We start from the raw sequence: 19,233 nt of genomic DNA on the forward strand, positions 1-19,233 counted from the left end.
CAGGATGAAATCAGTGTTTAAATACATCTCTGTTTGAAAGTTTTTGGGCAGTTTCCCTCGTGCCTCCTCTCATTATCACCATCTAGTCGATATGTTTTGCATCACTAACTAATACCAAACAGTAACACCTCTTTATATATTGACATGTATGCAGTTGGTCGTGCAAGGGTAACAATAATATCTTTCCTCAGACTAATATCGAACTATAGAGTCTTATTGGAGTACTAAATTACTCACGAAGAGCTGGAGGTCACTCATCAAATAGCACAGCGTGAAGTGTTCCCTGTAAGAGCAGAACAGGAGCATGGCGGGGCATCATTATCTTCTTGTGTTTGTGTGCTTGAATCAGCGAAGCCGACTTCCCCACTGCACACGCTCAGATCTCTTACAGTGGAGTTAAATGGGCTTCTCAGACTGAAGAGAGTTGGTGTCAGGGCACCTGAGCCATCGCAGAGAGAAAAGGTTACAAGAAAGACGCTAATTAGCTTGTGCGCACATATACAAATGGCGTGTGTATGTGTGCAAGAGCGTGTGCATGTGTGACAGCTGCTAACCCCTCACTAGGACATAAAGAGCCATTAGCACTTGGACCATAACGACACTCTCACCTCCTCCACACAAAGGGTCTCTGTTTCTTTATCTCTTAATCACGCATTATATGTATGTGTCGCTGTGGATCCAGGTATGCTATACAGAGTCTGCATATCTTCCTTTATATCTGCTTATTTTGTCATGTGTATTTTTCTTGGCCTTTCTTTGTTAATGACTAATTGCTGATGCTAGTAAAAAACACATTTTATTAATAAAACATTATACTGGTTTCTAAAGGTTTCCAAACCCTGGAGTATATATGTTATCTCCTGTAAGTGTGTCTTAGGTATTGTATTGGTGTTTAATACATGTTTTATTTATGTAGTGCTTGCAAAACATTAAAAGCAGTAAGGAGAGGTACTTTGAACTGAATCCTTTAGGTCAGCCTGTGTGGGTACTCGAGGACAGGGGTAATGTGGACTCGAGGGCCGGAGTGTGTGAGCAGAAAAGCGGCAGAGTTTTGGATGTAGCCTACTGAAGTTTATTGAGGACTTTGGATGATGAGCCATATTAACAAGGCTGTGGTTAAGGACATACAGAAAAGAGAGTGGGGAAGGCTATACAGGAAAGAAGCTGCAAGTCCGTCTTAAACCTGGGACGCCGGCTTGAAGGACTGTAGCCTCCGTACGATGGGGGTGACCTAACCCCTAGACCATAGGCCCCCTTAATTGCTTTATGTTTTTACTGATATGTTTGATGTTACTTTCTACAACCCTCATTTAAACACAAAATAAATCAGTATTTATTTAGACTTTTTCTATCCCTCCACAATATGCAGAGACCACAGATGTCACTCTGGAGGCTCTTTGGACAAACAAGATTTAATTTACCTTTAATTTGTCTCATCGTGTTTTTCAACAGAAATGCATGTTCATCCTTAATATTTAAATCTCGTACCATTGGTCTTTTCATGACATGTGTGTTTCAGTGTTATGGTGCACAAAAATACACACTAAATACATTTGGGATCTTCAGAGCTGTAAACTTTCCACTCCAGTGTTGCAGCAACTGTAATGGCCACTAACATGACCATAACCATTATCATCATCATCATCATCATCATCATCATCATCATCATCATCATCATCATCATCATCACTGTTTTTCTTGTTCTTCTCCTCTTCCTACTGCCTAGCTGTGCTCGAGTCTGTGTCACTGGAGAAAATTATCCCAGAGTCTCCTCAGACCAGTGAAGCAGGAGACATGTCTCCATGTCGCTCCCCTTCTACACCTCGGCACCTCCGCTACAGACAGCCTGGAGGTACGAGTGCGTGTATGTGTGGTTATGACTCAGAACTAATGCTCTAACCACAGGTCTTCACGGTGGACATGGCATGACTGTCTCTGTGGGAGTGTCTCTGTATGTGACTATTAAATTATTTGGATTGTGCATTGATGCTGGCCTAGTTAGATAGACTGCCTTGCATAACATTCAGATCTCATGAGAGATATTTTTCTTAGACATTACAGCTCAATTGTTGTTGATAATGTCGACCTGCTGTTTTCAAGAATTCAAGAATTGAAAACAGCAAGAATTAAAAATTTTGGATCACATACTTTATCCATCCATTCCATTTCCTGCCTCTTATCCGGGGCCGGGTCGCGGGGGCAGCAGTCTAAGCAGAGACGCCCAGACTTCCCTCACCCCAGACACCTCCTCCAGTTCTTCCGGTGGGACCCCGAGGCGTTCCCAACCCAGCCAAGAGACATAGTCTCACCAGCGGGTCCTGGGTCTACCCCGAGGCCTCCTCCCGGAGGGACATGCCTGGAACACCTCCCTAGGGAGGCGTCCAGGGGGCATCCGGACCAGATGCTCAAACCACCTCAACTGACTCCTCTCGATGTGAAGGAGTAGCGGCTCTACTCCGAGCTCCTCCCTGGTGACCGAGCTCCTCACCCTATCTATATAGCCACCCTACGGAGGAAGCCCATTTCGGCCTCTTGTATCCGCGATCTCGTTCTTTCGGTCATGACCCAGAGCTCATGACCATAGGTGAGGGTAGGAACGAAGATCGACCGGTATAATTGAGAGCTTCGCCTATATCGGCTTTGCTCCTTCTTCACCATGACAGACCGATACAACGACCACATTACTGTGGACGTCGTACCGATCCGTCTGTCGATTTCACGCTCCATCTTCCCCCCACTCATGAACAAGACCCCGAGATACTTGAACTACATACTTTAGTGAATGTTTTTTGTAAAGGGGAAAAAAAAACAAATGACGACTCAAATTGAGACAGGAAAATTGTTCAAGTGTGTTTGCTTTGAATTTGTGGCCCTTGTAATCATGTTGCATTGTGTTTGGGTAAAATGAAAGTAAATGATTATATCCTTGGGGTCTCTCCATTTATAGAAATCAAGACTGCATTGTTGTCATGATGGTAATTCTTGTGTCTGCAGTCCAGTCCGGGGAAAACTCGCGCTGTTCAGTCTCTCCTGCTTCAGCCTTTGCTATTGCCACGGCTGCAGCAGGCCATGGTTCACCACCAGGTAAGACACGCACACACGCACACACGCACACACACACACACACACACACACACACACACACACACACACACACACACACACACTCACAGTACAAAAACACTCCCAGCGATTGAACATATTAATGACTCAACATGGATTTTAATAAACTCAACTGAATAAATCTAGTTAGTTGAATAAAGTTGAATATGTTACAATTTTAATCATTTTAATTTTCAAGCTCATCATGTGTTGTATCAACTTAAACGCATCATTACATTTTATTCTGCTGTATCTTAGGTCCCTTACTTGTGAACTGCTTTTCTAAATCAATAGAAATTGATTTCTGGTAGACTTTGAGTTCTAAACAAATTCAAAAGACTTTTAATGCAGCGTTTTCTTTCTTTGTGACAGTGTTACTTGACTTTCAGCCACTAATCAAACTTGCTCTTTTGTGTTCACTGTTATATTTTCAACACGTTCCACTGATTTCTTTTTCCCTTTAATGTTTCCTTCAGTGTTTACTAACTCTGAAAGAACTTGTGATAAAGATTTCATCATCCGACGCGCTGCAACTAACAGAGTTCTCAACGTGCTGAGGCACTGGGTCTCCAAACACTCGCAGGTCTGTTTGCACCCACCAGTGCGTGTGTGTGTGTGTGTGTGTGTGGTCCCAGTTTTTTGCTAAGGTGATCACGTCTGTGGTCTCATTAAAGCAGGTGTCTGAAGCATCTCCCTCTGCTCCACTGCTCTTACTTGAACATGTAAACAGCTCTACACACACTGACACACACTGAATATTGTTGCTCCGTCAGATGGACTAACAGCTCAGCCCGCTTCAGCCCACCCACCCACCCACCAACTCTTGTGCTAAACAGCCAGTGTTACTCTAATGAATTGATCACTGTAATTGCCTGACTCTCTGCTCATAGGTCTCACTGCATCGATCTGTTTCACCAATTTCTAAATGCTGTGATGAAAGCCCAGCTAAAGTTGCCTTATTAACGGAGGGGCAAAAGCACACACATACATATACAACCCCCTCACATTGACTCTGTGAGGCCACAGCACAAAGAGCTTGTTAAAATTGACCTTTGATCAAGAGTTGGATTAGGGTGAGAGAATAAAAGGAGGAAGAGGATAAAGGATAATGCTGCAGATCAAATTCACAGAGACATGTTACATCCAATTAATTTGGATTTTTATTAATTTTGGTGTCCTATTTGATCAGGCAGTGACTGCTTCCATGCTGTGGGAGGAGGAAAAGCAACCTTTGCAATATGCTCTACTTAAATATGGCCTAATGAACATTCTGACAGCAAAAGTACACACATTTCAATATATTATCAATACTGTCTCATCTTATAGCAGTCTGCAAACCTGAGCCATGACTTAGACAAATATGTGCACAGTTGTATGTAGCTGCTAAATCCTACCTCTATTACATTATTATTAAATAATAATAATTATTAAATAATGCAAGATAGTGTGTGTGTGTGTGTGTGTGTGTGTGTGTGTGTGTGTGTGAATGAGAGCTTCATAAAGGGACTGTGCAATAAAATCGATGGTATAGGGAAGTGCAATACAATAATAGGAGTGTAATACAAATCAGTGCAATAGAATTAAATAATGATTATTTGTTATGGTGAATGGTTATATGGGTATATGTGCAATAGAAGGAGTGTGTGCAGGAATTTTAAATGAAGTGATGTATGTGAACTTTGTGCTGTTAGGAAGTTTATGTTACATTTATACAGACGTTTGTGTTGTGCTGTGTTCCTTGTTTTGTGCTACATGTAACTTCTCTTGCGGCGAAAGCGAATTTCTCCTACGGGAGACAAGAAAGCATCTAAGTAACTAACTAACTATAAATGATATAACAGGACCGTCAATTATAATGTGTCAAATATAAATACATCTGTAAAATAGGATACCAAGTTTGTATCCTTTATATATTTTTTTGTTTAAGTACCAGTGACTCTCCCTGCAACTAAATGTATCTACGGGCACAGAAAAAAGGAACCTGAACTAAATACTAATTGAATAAGTGCAACAATTGATGTCATCTTAGATTATTTATTATCAAAATAAAGTTTCATGCTGTGAGAAATACTTGTAATGTAAATTTAGACTAGAATTTGGTTCAGCTCTTTGAACCAGTTTACTGGTGTTGTGTGTGTATCCAGGACTTTGAGATGAACGGGGACCTGAAGATGTCGGTGATCTGTCTCCTGGAGGAGGTGCTCAGAGATCCGGACCTCCTGCCTCAGGAGAGGAAAGCTACTGCCAACATATTAAGGTACACTGAGACATGAACACACGAACACACCAAATCAATCGTCAGATTGCCTTCTTTGTTGCTAATGACGAAAGCAACTGCCTTCCTCTTTTTTAATGATGTTGTGTTCTGCTATATCTGATTGTACTCCTCATCAGTGCCCTTTCTCAGGACGAGCAGGATGATGCCCAGCTGAGGATAGAGGACATCTTACAGATGGTGAGAAGAGTGCAGCACATGATATCCTTTAGTGAGGAATTCCAAACATATTGAAATGATTTCATGATGAAATACGGGAACAGCAAAAATTGACACTTCAACATGTCTGTCATAAATCATTTCTCTTATACAAAGTCAGTTTAAATCCTCATTGTTAAATTTCTACATTCTACATTTTGTTTTTAGGCTGACTGTCCGAAGGCCGAGTGTTTTGAGTCTCTCTCTGCGATGGAGCTGGCCGAGCAGATCACCCTGCTGGATCACATCGTCTTCAGGAGCATTCCTTACGAGTCAGTCCTTTCATACTACTTTGAACACAAGACCTGCGCCAGGACAAACAGACTGACACACCTTTATCGATAGAGCTCATTATGAGACGAGTTCAAACAGTTTCAGAGATCAGACACCTATCAGTCTCTTCTTATCTACTGCTCATAATTCCATTTCAATTCAAGTTTTAATAATAATGTGATTTCTACTGCAGGTCAGCTTTAATAAAATTGTGTGTGCCACCTGTAATCTCATTTCATATTCTTTGCATTTAGTATATATTCATTCTTTCATCGATTTTAACGGGTCATTTTCTTTTTCAAAAGTACTAACAACAGTTTCCTCTGAGGCTGGTTCAAAGGTAGATAGCATCTATAGAGTTTAATACCCTCGACATGGAGGATCTTATAAGTGGAGGATGTTTGAATGTTTTTCATTATTTGACAAATATTGGTCGACCAGATGATCACACATCCTAAAGCTAAATAAACACCTCTTTGTATACTCATCTGGTTTATTTTATTTTTATCATTATGTGAAAACAGATTCTTACTCTGTTTAATTGCTTCAGGAAATCTCCTGCTTGAGAGGTGATACTTTATCTGAGTCAGCTAATGTAATGTATATCTTATTTATTACTGTGTGTTTGAATCATACATCTGTCGTCCGCATCCTAGAGAGTTCCTCGGCCAGGGCTGGATGAAGGTCGATAAGACGGAGAGGACGCCCTACATCATGAAAACCAGCCAACACTTCAATGATGTAAGCTCTTTCAGGCTTTTTTTTTTTTAATTCCCTTTTTCGGACCTACAGATATATAAACCCTGTAAGTGTTCATCTACAATCTGCATTTTCTTTTATTTTCCTTCTGTAGATGAGTAACCTGGTGGCATCACAGATCATGACCCACACAGATGTAGGCTCAAGAGCTAGCTCCATAGAGAAGTGGGTCGCTGTGGCTGACATCTGCCGCTGTCTCAACAACTACAACGGTGTTCTGGAGATTACATCTGCACTCAACCGCAGCGCCATCTACCGCCTGAAAAAGACCTGGGCTAAAGTCAGCAAACAGGTCTGATGATTAAATATGAGTAATAATGATTCAACCTCACTGTATAACAAACTCGTACATCTACTTACAAAAAGCATAACTAATGTTTCAGTTAGAAATAATGAAGTGAATCTAAACACTGAGGATAGGCAGGTTCTTGTCTACAGATTTGTATCCTCCTGGTAGAATCAATGTCATTAGAGGATTCACAAATAGAAAATACAGACAAGCATTTACCTATAATGTTAAGGATCTGAGCTCAGCTTAATTCTGATGCAGACTAAATCGATTAAAGCCATTATCATCCAATCACCAGACAGGCTGTCTCTCTCTCTCTCGAGGCATGCTGCTAGTTCTGAACCGGAGCAAATTAGATTTTGTCGTTCTTATACAAACTTTTGTGGACCTTGAGTCAATGCGGCTGTTTGTAACATATGGTTAATGGTGGACATTTAGAATGATTTAAAATGTACATTTGTGATCTTGTTTAGGCTAAAGCCCTGATGGACAAACTGCAGAAGACAGTGTCCTCTGAGGGGAGGTTTAAAAATCTGAGGGAAACCTTAAAAAAGTGAGACATATCTTTGTAATTATACATTTTACAAATGAGATATTAATCAAGTGTTTTATTGAATCGATCTAGTTGTTGTATTTGCTGACACATTACTCCTTCACCTTTACCTCCTGCAGCTGCAACCCTCCATGTGTGCCATACCTGGGAATGTATCTAACAGACCTGGCCTTTATCGAGGAGGGAACCCCTAATTTTACTGAGGAGGGTCTTGTTAACTTCTCTAAAATGAGGATGGTAGGGATGCACGACGTGGCTGCAAATCACCTGTTCATGTTCACTGTGCTTTTTTTTTTTCTTTCTTTCTTTTCAAAATGTAGACAAAAGCATCTGCCAAATGAACAGATGAATAAATGATTTTCTACTTTTACTTTAGATATCACACATCATCAGAGAGATCCGACAATTTCAGCAGACTCCGTACAGAATAGAGCATCAAGCCAAGGTATTTGGTTCACACAAGCTGGTCCTTCTTATCAGATTGTGTCATAGTGCACAAGCACAATATAACAAAGTATATAGCAAAGTATAGACTTTATTCATACAGCAATAAAAACAACAACAAAAAAACCACGATGGCAAAGTACTTGGTAACAGATAATCAGAGGGGCAGCACATTACAACTAAATATATTTCAATATATGAAATAGAATTACTGACGATTAACTTTGCAGCAAATGTGTAGACAATTTCTAGACACACAAAGTTTAATGGCACAAAAGCTCCATGTCAGTATGTCTGCTGAGAGTTCAAATCATTTCCCTGCAGGAGCTTCAGTATCTTGTATAGCTGCTCCTCTGTTTCTGCCACAAAATAATTATCTTTCAAGTCGACATTTTAACCGACTGTGTGGCTGCTAAGCACTTTTAGACATCTCATTTATTCTTTTAACACAAACACAAAACATTGCTGAACTTACAGTATTTTGTTCCTCTTTCATGTTTTCCATCCAGGTGACCCAGTACCTCCTGGATAAGACTCTGATCATGGATGAAGACACTCTCTATGATCTATCTCTGAAGATCGAGCCCAGGCTTCCGGCCTGAGTAACAGCTGATAGTGGCCAGTGGGAGCCTGCTGAACCCAGACCCCTGAGGGCAAAATGCCCACGTAATCACAAATGGGGCAGTTTACAGAGCGACATTGAAATGGAAATTAGGAAGATTGAAGTGAGAGTTTATTGTTGAATGAAACAGAGAGTTTAACAATGGCCTGAATGAGGGAGCATGAGGCAGGCTAAAGTTTTCTAAGGGTGTCTGACTGATTGTCTTCAAGAAGAATGAGATTTTTTGATAGAATTTTGTGAGGGTTTTCAGGAAATGGCGTGTCGCTGTGTGTTCACCATTCCCCGATGGAGAAGTATGGTGCACATGTCCACAGACAGCCTGATAGTGCAGGAAAGGCTGAACGGATGAAGTACAGTTGGTATAACAGAGATGTAGCATATACAGATAGTGTGACAGAGAGATGTTTGAGCTGGTGTCTCTGTGCTGTTGTCTGTGATCTGTTGTCTGTGTTAGTCCGTGCCATATCCTGGAGCGTGAGCCCCAAAAAAAGCTTTCTGTCATGATGGTAATACTTGCATGATTTCAACTTTGGATGTAACTGTTGAAATGGCCTTCAACCTGACCCTTCTGACCCCCTCAGCTTAGCACGCTTCACTCTAACCAGGGTGTCTCTCTAAGCCACTATGCATCCTCGGTGGGCTGGGAACAACAAAATGACTGCGCCTTCAAATAAAATGTAGAAAAACACAAATAGGAAACACATTTGGGGCAAATCGAATGAAAAGTTTGATATAACACGATGAAGCGGCTTATTTTTCCATTGGTAAAACAATAAATTTAACTTTTTATTTTTTACTAAAAACTTCCAATGAGATAGAAAAGCTGATTTTTGAAATGTCCGCACGAATGAAACAAGTCTTTAAATTTGATCAGTGCCTTCCACTAGTGTAGGTCAATTTTCCCCCAACTCATATGGACTGAGTTTTATAGTCTTATTCTTCTTAGAAATCATTGGATTCCCTTTCAAAATTTGGACACTCGTGTCACTCATTCACCTTCTTCATTTTTTCCAGAAAAAAAAGGTCATGTAGACTAAATAGTAGCATGTTAGTGTTAACACAGTAAAGTCTGTGCAGCGTTGTATTGTCAGCAAATATCTCCCTCTAGTGTTGAATCATTGTTATAACCTCTACTGACCCAAAGCTTTGGCAGCGTTTGTGCACACTTTGAATTCTTTTGGCTTTTCCTGGTTTGTCAGATTCTGATGTGTATAGTGGGGTCCCAGTGTGTAACTCTGGATGTAGGCTGGGACAGTTTTTTGCACCCTCTGAGATGTAGCTTTGCTTGAGTGACAGTATGATCTTTCTGCTATTTATTTCATCAGATTCTGTTTTCATGTTATTTTTGTACATAGTGACTACACACATATCACGATTGATGAGGAAATACTTTGAATTGTTATGCTGTGAGTATTGATTTCATTGTTTTGTCTCTTTCTAATTTTGCATCCCAGGCTCTTGTTACTGCAAGAAATCTGTTCAACTTTATTCTTAAAAAAATGTTTGTTGGAGGTTTAAAAATGTAGCATTTGAATTATTTGAGTTTCTTTTCCGTACTGCTGATATGAAGAACTTTATTGTCTTGCATGCACACAACAGCTGCATGTTGTGCATGTCTGACTGGACGCTCCCTGTACGTTCTCCTTCTGCTGCTCTATTTGAATATTGTCTCTCTGCTTTAAGGCAAACAAACAATATTTTGTCCGTCAGATCCGGCAAGTGTGTCTCTTAGTGTACCTCACACAATCAAGCGTAATCTTTAGGCTATGTCATCTGCAAAACAGCCTGTTGTTATGCAGTAGCAGTGTTGGAATTTATGCAGGCCTCAATGAAAACAGGAAACAAAAACCTTGTTCGATATTTATCAGAGGAAAGGTTTTCAGGCTTGGCTTTTGGAAAAACCTGTCCTTTTCACTGCGTCTGTAATTCTGATTGTCTGATTCAGGTTTTGGGAACACAAGATGCTATGTGTGCTGTGTAATATTATTTTTGTGTATTTCTTTGCAATTTTCACTTGTAGGTGCAGGGGAAATAAATTCAACATGCCTTATATGTCTGTTTTTTCTTGGTCATTTCAATGATATTAAGTCGCTTCTCCTTCTTCTTTCTCTGGTAACTATACTGCCCTGGATTTAGACCACAATTTTAATTTTCAACATACTATAGCGCTCCAGCAATCTCTGGTGATTCTGCAAATTTAATTTACAGTATACAGCTAAGGCTGCAAAACTCTTTGGGGACAAAAAAAAGAATTGTTTTTGTACCTTTGGCTTAGTAAGCGGAAAGAAAACGCCAACATCATACAGCAAGACACTGTCTAGTTTATAATAGTAAAGTATTTTTGCAATAATGCACTTTTTAATTGTAACTAGGAAATACTCCTAAACATCTTGGGCTTATCTTGTGGAAATTTCTCAGTGTAAACCTTTAGTACGATTCGCCAAGATCAGGACCTACATTCTTCTTTTATGCTAGATCTCTGGACCAGCTCTGTAGATGTTGTGAAATGTTAGGAGAACCAGGATGGTCAATTCAGGTCTAGACTGTGTAAAAAAAGTAATTTAACCTATTAACTTAATGGGCCACACACAAATCAAACAAAGTGTAATAACTGATAACAATTATTCCTGTAGGTCTCTTTTTACTATCTGTCTTGAGGTTCTGATTTGACCACAATAATTCCCATGAAGTCTGACCTGCCTCTCATTGTGCAAACCCTGCCACCCTGTGGTTACAAATGGCCTGTACACAATTTGATCCTGCTTACACATTACCTCAGTAAAATGTCTTTACTATCTTCAATCAGAGCATGAAAATGTGCAGAAAGTGTAAAGAATGGAAGACAATTAGTATATTTAGTTATGTAATAGGATGAGGGTAAGTTGGAGATAAAACTGTTGGATCTTTTATTTACATGTAGAGAAAACTCAGAAGCTGAATTTAGAGGGAGTGAAAATACTAAATGGTCTGCAAGGAATCTAACACAAGCTGAACAAGTGTTCTGCAAAGTGACAGAGCTTTTATTTCCTAATTTTGCTGAAGAGATATGCCAAGTTGTAAGTCTGATGACAGTTGTAAGTGCTAATTGAGTGACTATGTTATTCAAATTTGTCTCAGCAGGAGACTTTTAGCGGATCAGACAACATTTGTGTTTCTGAGGGCCAGATAGATGACAGTTTGCCCATGATTCTAAAAACTGCAAGTGTGTGATTGTAGCTTTATCAAGTAAGACAGCAACTCATGGGCTATTTTTTGTGTATTATTTGGTTAATGCTGCTGCGAGGACGAGGATGCTCCTGTTTCGAATCCTCCGTCCCGGGGGAGTTAGCATGTTCTCCATGTGTATGCTTGGCTTCCTCCCACAGTCCAAATACATGCCCCTTATGGTAATTGGTCACTCTAAATTGCCTGTTGTTGTGAATTTGATTGTCTCTATATGTTAACCCCTGTGAATGACTGAGGTTAACATATCCAGGGTGTACCTGCCTCTCGCCCAATGACAGCTGGGGTTTGCTTCAGTCCCTGCGACCCCAAACGGGACAAAGCAGTAGGTTATAGATAATGGAGGGATGGATTATTTGGAATCAAAACAACAAGGACATTTTAATTGTTTCATTATTATAAAGCATTTCATGAAAAAATAAGTCTCTTTAAACTTAAAGCACAAGCCTAAACCTGCCATGTTTTATGTAGTATTGCGCTTTCTTTCACAAGTTATATGCCATTGAGTGTTGATGTTACGCCAAGTGAAAAAAAAACCAAAAAACTTGACACTAAAACTTAGAATTAGAAATAAAACGGGACAAATCCAATGCTAACATTGCTGTAGACAGAAAATTGAGCCTAACCCACCATTTAATTAGTTAGTTTAATAGGTGCGTTAGCATGTATCATGGATTACTCTTTATTTGTGTTTTAACTGATCAGGTCAGTTAAACAGAGTGTCAGATGAAACAACTTAACCCGTGAGTTTTGTAAATGCTCACTTCATTTAAACCTTCTGTGAGGAGTTATCAGGTGCTAATGAAACTAAGACAAATAGGGGTGCCTCTATATAAGCCATCAAGAACGTCAGCAAGAAGATTCCCTTCTTTATATAACCTACGTTTTATTGTGTGAAGCTGCTGCAGTGGGGCAGATGTGAGAAAACGTCATTGCCAGCATTAACAGGACAGATCAGAGATTTTCCACACACCAGTAGACAAAAACAAAAATGTTCCTCACAGCAGCTTTACAAGTTTAGGATCTCACTGAACCCTTTGTTGTTTGAAGAATAACACCATTTGCATGACAAAGTTTAGTTTTATTGGACATCAAAATGTTTTCTAATTCTTTATTAATTCTGATATCAATGAGTAAATACTAGAAGAACATAAACTCACTCTGTTAAACATTTTATGAAGAAAAGTCTGCTCAGATACCTGTTGCTGGAGAATGTGGGTAAGTAGGAGAAGTTGAATTTATTACAGAAAAGAGATAGCAAATGTACAACATTCAAGTTTTACAAAGGCCTCTGATTTTCAGGATCCAGGATTGTAAAGTTTAAAGTAAGTGTGTATGTGTGAGCATTCAGGTGCTTGGGTGCATGTGTGAAGAGGCAGGCAGACATGCTGACTGACAGTAGAAAGAGGATTTTCTGTCTGTTGAAGGTAATCCTTAGCTAATGTCCCAATCTCTCTCTCTCTCTCTCCCTCTCTGATCCCGTCTCTCTCCTCAGTCTGCTCTCACTCTCTGGACAGAGCTTCAGGAACTCAGACGCCCTTTGCTGCCTGCTCTCTTCACACAAACCTCAGGTGAGTGATGGATTCTCCCCCATCAGCTCCTCTTCCTACTACTTTTCCCTCCTCCTAAAGTTGGCACGCACCCTAATAGAAGTCCTCGAGCTGTCACAGCAGTATTTTAGAATCGAATGAGTTGAAAACAATAAGGAACACGGCTCTCCTTGTTAAAGAGGAGTATTTTGGAACCTCATATCATTATATTGTTGTGCTTTTGTTTCTTGTACTTGTTCCATGGGTGAAGATTTAAAGCGCACTGTATAGCCAACACAGCAACCTCTTTCATTAGGGCCTTTTAATCTGCTTGATATTAAAGGGACAAGCCACCTGTGCACAGCTCCACTTAACTTAACCCTTTGTCAAAGCTCTGGCAGCTTCTCCCCGCACCTAAGACTGAACATGCATCATGAATCTGACCTTCATTATGAAAATCAAGAGAGGAAATCCATGACAAAAAATGCAGCGTCTAGACAGTGTAAGACAGATGAAAAGGTAAAGCCACCTGTCCTCCTTACTTTCCCTCTTCTTTTAATCTGCTAATCTCTCCGAATCCATGTCATTCCTTTTTTCCCACTCTTTTCTCCTACCATCCTGTTAAAAACAAACGCACCCCTCTCTGCCTCACTCTTAAATCTCTCTCTCAATTCAATTCAAATGAACGTTTTTGGCATGCCAGATCAGCAATCCAAAGCAGGACAGAAAAATAATTAAATGCTTATTTAAATATATACAATATACAAATATAACAAATATAATACAAGCCATTAACATTACCAATTACTTAGAAATATTAAGTGTAGTTTGTCTTAATTTACTTAATCTCTCCCTCTCTCTCTGCTTCGTGTGCTTGTTGTGTAAGCTCAGCTGATCATGTATCAGTTGATGCCAACCCTTAACTGATAGCTCATCTTAATCTCATTAACTGCCACTATCAATACTCTATGTGTGTGTGAATGACCCATCATCCAGGACAGCTACTATTGGCATTGGTATGCAGGCTAACCTGCCAAATACTGCAGTATCATGGAAGATCGCTGTGATTTTACCTCATATTGCAGTTTACTTGTAATGCCTATATTTATACGTTAGGTGCATTTTATCTTGAGATATTTGAGAAAAGAACGGTCCTTTGTGTTTAGTGTGTTGGTCAGTTCTGATATCTGGTGCAGTCTTTGTCAAACTGACAGGTATTGTATGTTGACATGCCCTATATATAGCCACTCTAGTATCAAATCACAAATTGTCCGATCACCGTTATCTGGTGACTCTTCCAGTTTGACCAAGCACAAGGCTTCTGTCTGTCTCTAATCTCATCACAGACTGCATGTGTATCTGTGACTTCGGTATTTGATAGCCTGTAAGGTGATTCATCTTTTTGGTTGAGCAGGTATACGAAGATTTGTCAGCACATTGAAAAAATAAAAGGAGATTTTCACTGTGCAGGACACATTCAAACTGTGAGCACTGAAGCTCAGCTATTTACAAACAAATGCAAATAAGCAAAGAATAAAAATAATATTTATAATTCCACATATTACATGTTGGAACCACAAAGACACTCAGTTCTTTACATGAGACGAAATTGCATTTAAATAAAGAAAGAATTTTCAGAAAGTAAAAACTTAACCCAAAACCACAAATAACACCAACCAAAAGTTGTCAATGAACTTTTTGGGTAAATTAATTGAAATTCATCTTGCCCTCTGACCAGGGGAAAACCCAGAGCACCTTACCATGGCGAATTCTTTCACCCGCATGATTTCTGGCCGTAACACAGCAGTGATTTTAGCCAGCATTGGAGCCAGCACTCTGGCATCTGGATACCTCCTCAGTGAGAGCTCTGCTGCAGCTGAGAGGAAGAGGCTCTATCCACCCAGGTAAAGTGTGTGTATTTGTGAATATATATATATATATATATATATATATAGATAGATAGATAGATAGATAGATAGATAGATAGATAGATAGATAGATAGATAGATAGATAGATAGATAGATAGATAGATAGATAGATAGATAGATATATTCCCTTTTCCTGCTACTGGATTGATATATATATAGAGAGAGAGAAAAAAAAAAAATATATATATATATAATTCAAGGAAAATATTATTTTACAACTCATTTGTTTTGTTTATATCACGGCTAAGTGTTAATAATGATATGTGTAATGTATTTTGCATAATCAGGGATGAGGCTGAGTTGACTGACAGCAGGCCTAAAGCCTGCCTCAGGTAAACACTAAACAAGTTTCTAATTTTCTACAGTGCTGATTTCCCCGACCTGAGAAAGCACAACAACTGCATGGCAACGGCCCTGACCCCAAGAATTTATGCACAGCTAAGGGACAAAACAACCCCCAATGACTGGACCCTGGATCAATGCATCCAGACCGGGGTGGACAACCCAGGACACCCGTTCATCAAGACTGTGGGTATGGTGGCTGGAGACGAGGAGAGCTACGAGGTGGGAGTCAATAACAGCAGTGATTTGTTGTGTTTTATTTGGGAGGACTGAGTGTTTCATTTTTCCTAATAGGTGTTTTCTGAGCTATTTGACCCTGTGATCAAAGAAAGACACAATGGCTATGACCCCCGTACAATGAGGCACACCACTGACCTGGATGCTTCCAAGGTAACATTCCCTCTTTCTGCTTCCACATTTACTGTATTCACAGGGCGGCAAATTGTGACTAATGTTACACTGAAGGGGGGAAGCTTACTGCAGGGTATCCCTTTTCCTGCTACTGGATTGATCAGCAACTGAAAAGGCCATATTTCAAGATAAAACTACACATTTTGTTGCTGATTTATGAGGATGCAATTGCTGAATGCTAAAGTAAGCAAACATTAGCATTCAGGCTAATTTAAGATAATGAGATTGTTTTGCTAGTCATTTACACTTTCCCACATGCATCAAATGGTGTTGCATGCTAATCAGTGCTAAATGCAAATGTTTGCTGTCAACAGTAAACAGTTAAGTGGTTCAACCTCGAGATTGTCACATTCACTGCTTTATATGTGCTAATAAAAATAAAGAAAGTGCTTAAATACTCACAAATTGTCAGATCCAACAGCGTGATCTCAGAGGAAAACTGCCTTCATGGGAAAACAAATAATTCAGAGACCTTACCCTTTTTCCTCCTCAGGTCACCTCAGGTATGTTTGATGAGCGCTATGTGTTGTCATCTCGTGTCCGTACTGGCCGCAGTATCCGTGGACTGAGTCTTCCGCCTGCATGCACCCGCTCTGAGCGCCGTGAGGTGGAGCGTGTGGTTGTGACTGCTTTGTCTGGACTGAAAGGAGAACTGTCTGGCCGCTACTACAGCCTGGGAGAGATGTCTGACAGAGAGCAGCAGCAGCTTATTGATGTAAAAACACCATAACACACACTGAAAACAAGGTAACCTTTATTTGATGACCTTTGCCATCTGATGTCCATGCCTGATTCCTCTGTCCTTCTATTGGCCAATTAGGAGCACTTCCTGTTTGATAAACCGGTGTCACCTCTGCTTATGTCTGCTGGGATGGCCAGAGACTGGCCTGATGCTCGTGGGATCTGGTAAGGCTAAGACATTTGTAGCTTAAAGAACTTGTAAAATCTATATTTATTGCATAGTTTTGCCATTGATGGACTTGAAAGAATGAATGAATGAATGGAGATCGTATTCGTAGAGAGGGATTTGCCTCAGAGGATTGCGTGCATGTTTGCGTACTGCAAAAGGTTGAGTTGTGCAATGCAGCAACAACTGGATTTTTTTGTCTACTGAGACTTATAGACAAAAAACATGCCAAATTGTTGCTTTTGACCATCATCATTTTACACATTCGTTTATCAATTAAGCTGTGTTTGATTTGATGGGATGTACCAATTTGTGAGATTTACACAATTATTTGGCAGCATATGCATATTATGCACCAATATTTTACAGTTGACCAATGATTGTACAATTGGACCACTATGACCAAAAGAAATTGGATAAATAATAAGCTGATGCTGATTTACTGTGACATTATTAAAACGTGAAACGTAAAGGTGTATTTCCATTTCTTTAAAGAAACACTGAAATTACTTTTTTGTGGCATGTATTTTGCACAGTAACTTTCAGTATTGCAGAAGAATCCTAGTAGCTCCTTCAGGCTAATAGCTACTTTATCTCACTTGTGTCAGGCACAACAATGAGAAGAATTTCTTAATCTGGATCAATGAGGAGGATCACACCAGGATCATATCCATGGAGAAAGGAGGAAACATGAAGAGAGTGTTTGAAAGGTTCTGCAGAGGTCTCAAACAGGTGAGCATGTCTCTGTTTCTGCTGGAAACACAATGGTCAACTTCACTCATTCACTGAATTGGGATATGTCATTCATGCAGTTTACTTCAGTGCAAGGTGAAGTATTGTGAAGTCTGTAAAAATCATTGACTTCAGGTCTGTATTAATACTCAGCTCTAAAAGTATAATGCACAATGAAGTTAACACAATTGGATCAGGGAAGACAGTCTTATTCAATAACATTTTAGCAAATTCCTCAAAGACTTTTATAGCCAGTTTGTTGCACCTATCTCTTATATGCTTGTTATGAACTCATATAAATTGACTTCTCTTTTAGGTGGAGCATTTGATCCAGGAGAGAGGTTGGGAGTTCATGTGGAATGAGCGCCTGGGCTACGTCCTCACCTGCCCCTCTAACCTTGGCACTGGACTTAGGGCTGGTGTGCACATTCGCCTACCCTTCCTCAGCAAGGTAATGTGGGAAACACACAGCTAGTTCACCAAAAGCAAAGTGACACATGTTTCCTACAGTTCTGATGAATATGTATGATGTTTATGTTAAAGGACCCTCGCTTCAAGAAGATCCTGGATAACCTGAGGCTACAGAAGAGAGGCACAGGAGGTGTCGACACGGCTGCTACTGGAGACACTTTTGACATCTCCAACCTCGACCGCCTTGGAAAGTCAGAGGTAAAAAACTGAAAACAAAGACTGAAGTAAAAGTAGAAATGAGCATTGGGCAAAGAAAGACAGAGAAAAGATATCTCAACAGGTCAGGGCTGTCAAAACCTGCCCCCCCTGCTGATCTTTAATCTGTAATCCAGGCTGGGAGAGATGTGCCAGTTAAGGTTAAAAGACTTCTCTCCCCTCAACTGAGCCTTTCATGCTGCACTTCCTCTCAGGCTGTGATGGCCTCCAGCAGCCCCACTAATGAAAGGCTATTAAAGGTGAAAGTTGCTTAAGGTTAGTGGTGTTGTTGTGGTGAGAGTCTGCCAAAAGAAGCCAAGCAGAGAAAGTCCTGTCTGAAAGGCCAAACTCAGGAAGCAGTGTTGTTAGAGTATGCCTTGCAAATGTTGCAGTAAGACAGCAGATGGTAGAGGGAGGGAAGGAACGAGGCAGGCATGATTTATCATCGTAGATGGAAAACACACAAAAGATAAGAGTGCTTGTTTAGAGGTACTTGGTCCCTTCTACTAATATTTTACTGATGTAAGAAACATAAGCAATTTTTAAAAAAAAGTCTTCCAAATACGAGATAATGGTGGTAAGTTTTATCACAGTAAAGTTGTTTGTATGGATATAAAATCAAATGTTACTCATACGTATTGGCCATGCAGATGTTCACACCATTAAACACTAGTTATCCTGTCCACAGGTGGAGCTGGTACAGTTGGTGATTGACGGCGTAAACTACCTAATTGAATGTGAGAAGAGGCTGGAAAGAGGGCAGGACATCAAGATCCCCTCCCCCATCCCTCAGTTCAGGAAGTAAACGTCAAATCAGCTGGGAGTCCTGGAATAAACAAGACCCCCCCTTTATACTAACCTTTCCTTTAAGCTTTTTAAGCTTTTCATACTGTAGCAAGTTTAACATTGTACTGAGATGCACTATCAATAAATTGTAGATACATTCGAAACAAAATAAAGCATACTGATGAATTGTCAAA

General features: G+C 40.0%; 2 protein-coding genes across 3 annotated transcripts in view; both read left to right on the plus strand.

The window, feature by feature from the left end:
* rasgrf2b (Ras protein-specific guanine nucleotide-releasing factor 2b) overlaps positions 1-10,565 on the plus strand; it is a 41,200-nt gene extending 30,635 nt beyond the window's left edge. For both annotated transcript variants that reach the window (XM_079346596.1, XM_079346597.1), the window contains 12 exons: positions 1,727-1,852; positions 2,995-3,084; positions 3,579-3,685; positions 5,247-5,359; positions 5,497-5,557; positions 5,744-5,847; positions 6,505-6,589; positions 6,702-6,899; positions 7,370-7,449; positions 7,569-7,686; positions 7,826-7,894; positions 8,403-10,565. In XM_079346596.1, coding sequence (XP_079202722.1) covers positions 1,727-1,852; positions 2,995-3,084; positions 3,579-3,685; positions 5,247-5,359; positions 5,497-5,557; positions 5,744-5,847; positions 6,505-6,589; positions 6,702-6,899; positions 7,370-7,449; positions 7,569-7,686; positions 7,826-7,894; positions 8,403-8,495 — 1,244 coding nt within the window. In that variant the 3' untranslated portion in view covers positions 8,496-10,565. The remainder of the gene's footprint in view (positions 1-1,726; positions 1,853-2,994; positions 3,085-3,578; positions 3,686-5,246; positions 5,360-5,496; positions 5,558-5,743; positions 5,848-6,504; positions 6,590-6,701; positions 6,900-7,369; positions 7,450-7,568; positions 7,687-7,825; positions 7,895-8,402) is intronic.
* A 2,581-nt stretch (positions 10,566-13,146) lies between these two features.
* On the plus strand, positions 13,147-19,233 carry LOC306823478 (creatine kinase U-type, mitochondrial-like). The gene is made up of 10 exons (XM_079343037.1): positions 13,147-13,308; positions 15,005-15,170; positions 15,561-15,759; positions 15,832-15,927; positions 16,442-16,663; positions 16,769-16,854; positions 17,464-17,587; positions 17,904-18,038; positions 18,131-18,256; positions 18,942-19,233. Exons 2-10 carry the CDS (start codon positions 15,028-15,030, stop codon positions 19,056-19,058), a joined length of 1,248 nt encoding a protein of 415 aa, XP_079199163.1. The 5' UTR covers positions 13,147-13,308; positions 15,005-15,027; the 3' UTR covers positions 19,059-19,233.

Source organism: Symphodus melops (genome assembly GCF_947650265.1).
Source record: "Symphodus melops genome assembly, chromosome: 1".
Lineage (NCBI taxonomy): Eukaryota > Metazoa > Chordata > Actinopteri > Labriformes > Labridae > Symphodus > Symphodus melops.